General features: G+C 39.5%; 1 protein-coding gene across 1 annotated transcript in view; it reads left to right on the forward strand.

The window, feature by feature from the left end:
* Positions 1-1,475: 1,475 nt before the first annotated feature.
* TMTC4 (transmembrane O-mannosyltransferase targeting cadherins 4) overlaps positions 1,476-10,376 on the forward strand; it is a 120,634-nt gene continuing 111,733 nt past the window's right edge. Inside the window, exon 1 of the mRNA XM_007948147.2 lies at positions 1,476-1,679. Coding sequence (XP_007946338.1) covers positions 1,518-1,679 — 162 coding nt within the window. The 5' untranslated portion in view covers positions 1,476-1,517. The remainder of the gene's footprint in view (positions 1,680-10,376) is intronic.

The following is a 10,376-nucleotide window of genomic DNA, read 5'->3' on the forward strand; positions in this document are numbered from 1 at the left end:
TACCATATAATTTTCATGAAAACCATATAAGATAGACACTGGCATCATCCCCATTTTAGAAGTGATGAAACTGAGGCCCAGAGAGGTTAAGTAACTTATCGAAAATTACATAGGATTGAGACCCAAGCAGTCTGACTCATACATCATTCTAGCAAATCCCAAGAAAGCACCACAGGTGGAAATGGGGATAGAAGAAATATGATTTGGGGAGTAGTTTGGTATTTGGGCAAATTTCAAGGCAGGAAGCTGTTGGGTAACTCTCACTAACCTCAGAGAAGATACATGATATGCACAAGATCACTAATAAATGGGAAGGATGGGAGACATATCTTTGCCTGGGCGCCAATTGTATTCAGTTCTGCCTAATTGAAAGAAAAGTTTAAAATAAATTTATACGCCTAGTCCTCACTTAACCAACTATATCATTATCCAACTTTTCACGTTTACAATAGTGAAAAATCTACTATCTGACTATTTTGCTTATTAACAATGTACATCTGGCAGTAAAGAACACCAAGGTGCAAGACAAGAGTAATGCTGGCTGTGGTGGTTAAGGTGATATGTCCACTTGACTAGGCCATGATTCTCAGTGGTTTGGCAGTTATGTAATGATGAAATTTGGCAGATCCATTTCGTGATCTGATGTGGTCCTCCCCATTTTCACATAATGCCAATTTTTGCATAATGACCTGGTGTTTGGTACCTAACCATGTTGATAAGTGAGGAGTGGATATATTTTGACTTGACCCTTTCAGCAGTATTGGACATCTTTTCCTCACTCTGTCCTTCAGGATATAGCTTAGTCCTTTCCAAGACAAGGTAGTGTCTCAAAATAATCAGTCTACAATGTTCTGTCTTACATGACATTAACCTCATCAATTGATCACGTGCCCTTTCTGTGACGTACATTAAACTCTATTCTTGACTTTCTTGTGCTTATTTTCATTTAACTTGCATTGTCTCTGAGTTCCACAAATAGACTATAAGCTTTTTCAGAATAAGAATTATACATTATCTGCCCCTCAATGTGTTAAGATCTAGCAATGAGTATTTATTTTTCTTGATCGAATGAAAAGCATGGTTAACTTGTTAAAAAAAAAAATCTGTAAACTGTTTCAAGCACTATAACAAATAATGTGCCTTAAGGGATTGCTAAGTGTAAGACTTCATTAAATCAGTGTTTCCCAAGGTTAGTCCAACATCAGAGATGCAAGGGCTTCTGATTCTGCAGGTTGCAGTGCACCCAGGAATCTGAGTGTATCCCAGATGACTTTTCTGCCCTCTAAAGTTTAAAAGCCACAACTTAAAAGTTTTTAATGATTTACATCCTATAAAATCACAGCATAAATGCCTGTGTAGCTGTTATGCACTTATGGTAAATATGTCCACTGTGAGAACATTCCTAACAATGCATTGATGAATATCTATGTTATATTTATTTACTTATTTTTGTATTTTTGCAGATTTCTAACCAGCATAATGCTGGAGCAAGAGCGTGGCAATCTGCAGTTTTCAAAATGGCGGAGTTGGACACCGATTTGGATCACATCATTCCATCTTCCGTTCTTTCTACCTTTTGGGCTAAGTTAGTAGTAGGATTCGTTTCCCTCTTGTGTTTTGCACGTAGCTATGATGGAGATTTTGTGTTTGACGACTCTGAAGCTATTGTTAACAATAAGGTTTGTATCTTAATTCTTTTCTGGTAAACTTATGTAACACACTTGGCTGTTGCTGTTGAGTCTGTTCCAACTCATGGCCACCTCGTGTATGCAGAGTAGAACTGCTCCATAATGTTTCCAAGGTGTGACCTTTTAGAAGCAGACTGCCAGGCCTGTCTTCTGTGGCACCTCTGAGTGGGTTTGAACCACCAGACTTTCAGCTAGTATTTGAGAGCTTAACCATTTGTGCCACCTAGGTAGCCAGCCATTAAGTACTTGCCTTTATCCCAATAATAATCTAAGTTTGTTTGAATTATTCTCTATTAAACATAAGTTAATCATTTGCCTGGGTGCCAGTTGTATTCTAAATCTACCATCTCTTTTACATATCTTGATTTAGAACCTGTTTCATTGCCAGCTTCAATGTCTCCAACCCCTGTCCAACCTGAGGCTTAAGCTCACAGCATGCACTGTAGGCAGCTGCAGTCCACTTACTTATTAGAGGAACTGTTCTAAGATGACAAAGCAAGGGCAGTAGACAGCATTGCAGACTTAGTAATTCAGGTCCTATGAAAATTTTCTAGACCTCCAAGTCAGAACTGTTAAGAAAAATCATATATTTGCTGCAGTGGTGGGCAAGCTGATCACCCGTGGAAAGGTGAATTCTTAGAAGCAGGCAGCAGCTTCTTCTTTGTCCTTCACCGATAGCATCAGGACAGCCTGCTGACAGCTGCTGTGGGAAGAGTGGTATGCCACGCACGGATGCCGCCGTTCCTGCTCAGTTCATTTTTGGAGACTCAAGCTTGCTGAATTTGCAAAATCCTGATCAGTTTTGCTTACCAGTGGGTGCTATAGCAGTGCAGGGGAAATGGTATTCACTTTTACTTGCTAACTAGAATTAGGAAAGGAGAAATAGGTTTGTGCAGAGGGAAGAAAAAGATTCAGGAAGCTAAAAGCAAATCAGAATGAGAAGCTAAATGACAGGGAGGGTCCAGAGGAAAAAACACATGGTTGGAGCGCTGGTTAGGGTCTGTGTGAGAGCTCACAAATCTAGTTACTTAGCAGATATTTTTATGTGTGCACCTTAATCCATGAAGAGGACTTTAAGAAATATACTAATCTATTTTTAAGTAGATGTGATTGTTATAACAGTATTGTTGACTGCTCAGAAAAAAATTAGAAGTCATGGATTTTACCATATGAGGGAAAAGTCATTTTCATGTTGCATGTGTTGAAAAAAAACTGTCTGTATGACAATAGTGTGTTCTATAGAAAAAGAAAAAAAATGACTATTTTGCAGAAATTTAATTTGTAGCAATATTGTAATTGAGTTCCATTTTGATGACAAAGTGTTGGTGAAATTTGTTTTTGATTTGAATTCAAATTCTTCACTTGTAATTTTCCTCAAGTTCAACCAGCAGTAACTGCAGATGCTTCTGTTTCAGTTGTTTTATTAAACCATGCCTAAAAGGACAGTAAGTACTCTAGACCCAAAACCAAAAATCCTATTGCTGTGCAGTCAATTCTAACTCATAGCGACCATACAGGACAGAGTAGAACTGCCCCATAGTATTTGCAAGGCTGTAAATCTTTATGGAAGCAGACTGCCACATCTTTCTCCCATGGAGCAGCTGGTGGGTTCAAAGTGCTGACCTTTTTAGTTAGCAACTAAGCACTTTAACCACTGCAACACCAGAGGTCCTTGTCACTCTAAGAACCAAGTATAGCAAATTAGTAGCTTAGTATCCATAGAATTGCTTCTTTTAACAAGAATGTGACTATATATTTTTTTAATTCCCTTAATTATTTTGGTGTTTCTTTTATAAAGTAGAAGGTATATAAAGCGCTAACTTGGAATTTATGTCAAAAATCTTTGGTCAGCAAGGCAGGTAAAATATGTGGTCACTGTTATGTATGGGATGCCCTAGTATATGGATGTAATTCTGTCTCTGTGTGAGTTGTGGCAGATGAAGCCATTTTGGGATCTACTGAGCATTGTTTTGGCAGTGTTTTCTAGAGCACCACACTGTGCCCCTTTTGTTAACTTGCTTGCCCTCCCTTTTTTCTTTCCTGTTTAATGAAAGGCCCTCCTCATTCTTGGCACTGTGCCTACAGTAATGTGAAACAGGCTGTTACTGGGTTTTATTGGTGTTAAAGACTGTTTTCCAGATGCTTCCTTGTAGTGTTGAGTTGCCTTTTTTTGTTCATTGAGATGATGATTTTCTTTGAGACAGTTGAGTTAGCAGGAATTTCAGACACAATACATCTTTTCCATAAATCATTATGAGGAAAAATTGACCTTTCTCCAAGTAGCACAGCCTGCTGTGTGTAGGCTGTACCTAATTAAATATTTATAGTGTCTTTGGTGTTCATTTTCTGTTCTAATGGAGGGAAAGATCCTCTGCCCAGCCCATTCACCACAGAGCAGGTACTTTTGGGACAATGCAAAAGAACTTCCAATTTTGTAACCGAGTAAACTAAGTTCCAAGCCAAAAGACCAAATTCACTGCCATTGAGTCGATTCCGACTCATAGTGACGCCCACTGGGTTTCTGAGGCTGTAAATCTTTACGAAAGTAGATTGCCTCATCTTGCTTCTGTGGAGCAGCTGGTGGGTTTGAACCGCTGACCTTTTGATTAGCAACCAAATGCCTTATCTACTATTCCACCAGAGCTCCTTGTTAGGTGAGTGGATTACACGACCTTTGAAAAATATCTAACTAACTCTGCAAGAGTTCATTATCCTCAAGGCCTCAAGAACCAGTACTCAATGGAAGTGCAGTTCACCCTCCCAAGTGAATATCTGGTGACCAGCTTTGTAGCACCAAGCCCTTCCCTTTGGCTCAACAAGCATTTAACTAGCAAATACTTACTGAGCTCCACTGGGTGTTGTGGACTTTTGTTGCTCTTTTGGACCACTTATCATTTGACATGTACACTTCTTCTGCTTGAGGCGTTCCTCCCCTTACAATTCTCATAAGCTGGAAAGGCCATTCAGCTAGGATGCAGGCACATATACAGAGGCCCACGTATCAGACTCCCTTGACTCCTTGTTAGAGCTAGGAGCTAGTCATGCAAAGAGCTGGGGGTCCCAAGGTGGCTGGATAGTTTGATCAGGATATTCAGTAGTGTGCTTTGAGGTTGTGTTCCTGGATGCATAGCTCTGAACCTGGTTTTCCAGCCTTCCCGGCAAGTCTGAGCTTTTCATTCTCTAAGATACTCCTTTGAGTAAATCCATCAGAAGTCGTTTGGGTTATTGCAACATAGAATCTTGACTAATACACTGTGCAGTGCTCAGCACATCATAATTTCTAGTTCAATTGTGTTTTAAAGAGAAAGTTAGTATTAGCTTTTGTTACTTAGTCCACAGTGCCTTGTTTGCCTTTTTCTATCTTGTTATATACAATGTAACCATCTAGTTTCATATTATAGATGTAAAAATACACATTTTTAAGCATCTGAGGTATAGGATCAAATTACCTCATCCATAAAAGAGATACAGTTTTTTATATTTAGCAACTTTATCTTTGAAAAATAATGTGGAAATTGTGTTTTTTCCCTTAATTTTACAGTCTGCTTCACAGTAAAAAATGGAAAACCTTAAAAATATTCAAATTATGTTTTAAACTGCAATATTTTTGTTAAATGTACCTTACTTATTAGATATAAAACAGTATAATAGTGATCTTATTTAACTATATGGTCCTTCTTTCATTCATTCATTCAGCATGTATTAAGCATCTTCTGTGTACTCCCAGCAAAAAAGCAGATATTATATGACTTCATGAAATAAGGTGAGACCAACAGATAGTAGTTGTGTGATTATCACAAGTCAGGAAAAGACATTTCTTTCAGGGAACTTACATTCTAGAGGAAGGGGACAGACATAAATAAAAGACCAAGATCTTCACAAAAAGTGATAAGTACTATTTAGAAAACAATACAGGTGATGTGATACGCAGTCGTGTTTGCAGAAAATCTTTCTGATTGACTTCAAGTGTGGCTGGATTCCAGGCTCAGACAAAATCAGCGCCCAACTTCTCTTGATCTCCTGGCTCTGCCTTCCACTCTGTTGCCTTCTTTCTCAGGCCCCAGTGGAGCCCCCAGCAGGTCCGTGGGCATATCCTCACAGCACTAAATTCAGCAGAAGTGAGCATCTGCTTCCTGCTTACTTCAGACAGATGTTCTGGAATTGATCTTCATTGGTCCTGGTTAACCTGACTTGAACTAGCCACTGTGGCAAGGAGGTATGAGGGTGCTAATTGTATTGACCTTGGTCACATGTTTCAGTCCTAAATCAAGGTGTAGATTCCGCTTTACCAAAGCCTCATGATTGCTAGTGGAATAGAATGAGCTCTAGACAAAATTCCATGTGTACTGTGGTCCCAAGATGAAGGGTTGATACCTAATGTGAAAAATACATGTCTAATATGAATAGCAAAATTATAAATATTTTATCTTCAGCATATTATATATTTTTCCTTGAGATATAGTTATATTTTTTCATTGGCTAATATATCATTTAAATGCTTTGAAGAATACAATAGCTTAGACAATGAAGAATTTTGTTATTTCACAATATAGGTATACTTCATTTTATTGTACTTTGTTTTATTGAGTCTTTTACAAATTGAAGGTTTATGGCAATCCAGTGTCAAGCAAGTCTATTGGTGCCATTTTTCCAATAGCATGTACTCACTTTATGTCTCTTTTTGGTAATTCTCACAATATTCCAAACTCGTTCATAATGTGCTGCACACTTAATAGACTATAGTATAGTATAAACATACTTTTTATATGTACTGAGAAACCAGAAAATACATATGACTCACTTTATTGTGGTGGTCTGGAACTAAACCTGCAATATCTCAGAAGTATCCCTGTGGAAGAAGTCCAGAGGTAGACAGACTATTCCTGGATTAGATCCTCAGCTTAGCAGTGTCATCAAGGTCTGGGCTGTTTGCATATTTCCAGTCAGGCATATTCATCATATTGGGTGGACCTAGACATGTGTCATCATAGTTACAAAATGCTTGCCACATTCTAGACATCACATACAGACATGACAGTGCACAACTGAAGGAAAGGGATGTTTTCTGCAGTCCTTATTATTATGGAGGAAATTCTTTTCTGGAATTTCCTGAGCAGACTTCTCCTCAGGACCCAGTGAGCTGCAGTAGTTCATCTGTCTAACTATAAGAGAGGCTGGTAAAAAGTAGTAGCATTTCTAGCATCTCTTTGGAGATCGGAGAGGTGCCCTCAAGGCAGAAGATGGGGAGAGGATCTGGCAATAGTTATTGGGCAGCCAACAGCATCTAACACAGATCACATTCATGGCCATTCAGTGTTATTTTCCCAGATTAGATTCATTTATTTTTCATGATTTGTAGCCTGTAGCTTATAGTTAAATAACTTTCCTGGCAAAATTATTCTATTTCCCCTATAACAATTCATTGTCTTGGTTCTAGCTATAGGAGGAAAAGGAATATTCAAATAAATTTCTCTTTCTTCTACCCCAACTTCATGAAAAATGTTAAAAGCCAAATTGCAAGAAATATTTACAGATAGTTGAAAATTACCATCACTAGGACAAAGATATTTTTGCATGTTTACTTTTGTAGAAGTACTCTTGGTTGTTCTGCCACATGGAGCCTGGTGTGGACAGAAACATTTGCAGTGTTAATGTTGAAGAGCCAGCAGGACATGAAACACATAAATGTGAACATAAAGTTAAATTCATTTTAAGAAAACATGAATGGGCCAGTGTTTGGAGTGAGAGAAAGAACAGCTTGCAACAGATTGTACTCCACAAATTCTCAAAGTATGTAGATATAAAGGCTGGGCTTGTTTCTGTCAGAGCCCATGAGTGTTACTTCCTGTTACGATGGATAAAGGTGGACACAGGAGGGAAGGAAAAGAGTCCTGCTCATTGCACTTGAGGGTGGCCCAGCTTGGATTCCTTCCTCCCAGAGCCAGTGGAAAATCTCTGTATAGAGGATCCACATTTGATCCATGAAGGGCCATGGTTGTTTTTTTTGTTATGTGCTGTTGTGTCAATTCTGCCTCATACCAACCCTATAGGACAGATTAGAACTGTCCTATAGGCTGTAATCTTCATGGGAGCAGATTACTAGGTCTGTTTTCCCACAGAGCTGCTGGTAGGTTTGACCCCAACCTTTCACTTAGCAGGTGAGTATTTAGCCATTGCGCCACCAGGGCTTCTCAAAGGGGCATTAGAATATGGTTATTTCTTTTTTTTTTTAATTGTGATTTGGATGAAAATTTACAGTTCACTTTCCATACAGCAGTTCACATACCACATACACTTTGTCTCATGACATTGACTATAATTTACCACAATGCTACAGCTCCCCTCTCACTTCCTCCTGATAGTTACCTCTTCCCTGTGTCCATCCTTCCATGCACTCCTGCCCCCTGAGCTGTCTCCCTGTGCATAAACAGCCCTTCTTTCTCCCATGACTGTTCTCTCCAAAGAGTGGATCTACCTCAGGTAAATGTTCAACTCATATGCCTGTCTTTTGTTTGGCTGGAAGCCACAGGTGTGGGTTCAATTCCAGACCCGAAGGGCAGCTAGGGGCCATAGTCTCAGTGGTTCCACCAGGCTCTATCAGACCAGCAAATCTGGTCCCCCCCCCCCTTTTTTTTCCCAAATGATTTTGAGTTTTGTTCCACATTGTTCTCCCTCTCTATCCAGGATCTCCTACATAGATCCCACTCTGAGTGGTTGACAGTGGTAGCCAGGCACCATCTAGTTCTTCTGGTCTCATAGTTGTACAGGCTGAGGATCACATGGTGTACCAGTCACTATGACTAATTGTTAAGTGAATTTTGGGTTTTCTTTGTTCTTTTTTGCTCTGGACAATGAGAGACCCGTTGTTGCATCTAGATGGCTACTTGCAAGCTTTTAAGATCCCAGTCGCTACTCGCCAAAGTAGGAGGTGGAACAATGTTTTGTGTAGTATGTTATGCCAATTGAGCTTGATGTCCTCTGCGACTATGGTCCCAAGCCCACCAGTTCAACTTCTTGGACCCTCTGGCTAGCTGGCTGTGACCAAGAAGTGACTACAACCTTGCCCCTTGTCAGCTCTACTATACACCTGGCAATTCAGATCATACAAATAAACTTATAGGACCACTGTCTGCCAGTCCTATACATGGTCTTGGATACACTCCCTGCTTCATAGACATACCTACTAGTTCAGCCTGTCCACCCATCTATCCACCTGTATACTCATGTTTGCCTTCACTGACAACACAGCACTGTATGTGCAAAAGGGTTCATCTTTGTTGTCTGTACCTCCCATGTACCTCTCTATGTCTTTCTTTTCCTCAATGCCACCATGTTAATCACTCACATTTGGTACATTGCCCTTCTCTTCACCCAAATCAATACTTATCTCTACCTATCTAACAGTGTTCCGTCCCCTCCCCTCCCACCCCTGGTAACCAACAAACAAAATATCCTTCCATAGATAAACCTTTCCTTGACTTTCACAATAACGAACTAATACAGTATTTGTCCTTTTGTGATTGACTTATTTCACTCAGCATAATGTCCTCCAAGTTCATCCGCATTATGTGGTGTTTTGCAGATTCTACATTATTCATTAGTGTTGCGTAATATTCCATTGTGTGTGTGTACCATAGTTTGGTTATCCATTCCTCAGCTGATGGAAAACTAGGTTGTTTCCATCTTTTGGCTATTGTAAACAGTGCTGCGATGAACATTGGTGTGCATATGTCTGTTCTTGTCATGGCTCTCACATCTTTAGGGTATATACCTAGTAGTGGAATGGCTGGATCAAATAGTATTTCTAATTGCAACTTTTTAAGAAATCGCCATACTGCTTTCCACAGTGGTTGTACCATTTGACAGTCCTACCAGCAGTGTATGAAAGTCCAAATCTCTCCACATCCTTGCCAGCATTTGTTATTTTCTGTCTTGTTGAACATTGCTACTAGTGCTGGAGCAAGATGGTATCTCATTGTTGTTTTGATTTGCATCTCTCTAACGGCTAATGATGGTGAGCATTTTTTCATGTGTTTGTTGGCTGCCTGAATATCCTCCTTGATGAAGTATCTATTCAAGTCTTCTGCCCATTTTTTAATTGAGTTGTTTGTCTTTTTGTTATTGAGGTGTTAGAGTTTTCTATAAATTTTAGAGATGAGTCCCTTGTCAGATATGTGATTACCAAATATTTTTTCCCTGCTGTAGGTGACTGTTTTGGAGAAGTCTTTGGAAGCACATAAAAATTTGATTTTTAGAAGGTCCCAATCATCTGGTTTCCCTTGTGCTGTTTGTGCATTTTGGATTATGTTTGATGGTCTATTTATGCCAAATATTAGGGCCCCTAAATTTGCCCCTAATTTTTCCTTGAGGAACTCTATAGTTTTAGGTTTCACGTTTAAGTCTTTGATCCATCTGGAGTTCATTTTTGTGTTTGGTGTGAGGTACAGATCTTGTTTCATTTTTCTACAAATGGATATCCAGTTTTGCCAGCACCATTTATTAAACAAACATCTCTTCCCCATTTAATGGATTTCGGCCATTTGTCAAAGATCAGCTGACCATGTTGTTGTTGTTGTTGCTATGTGCCGTCGAGTCAGCCCCGACTCATAGTGACCCCTCCTTGGGTTTCCGAGGCAGTATCACTATGGAAGTAGGATTGCCCAACCTTCCTTCCAAGGAGTGGCTGGT

Source organism: Orycteropus afer, unplaced genomic scaffold (assembly GCF_000298275.1).
Source record: "Orycteropus afer afer isolate SDZICR_OR568_19922 unplaced genomic scaffold, OryAfe1.0 scaffold00206, whole genome shotgun sequence".
Taxonomy (NCBI): Eukaryota; Metazoa; Chordata; class Mammalia; order Tubulidentata; family Orycteropodidae; genus Orycteropus; species Orycteropus afer.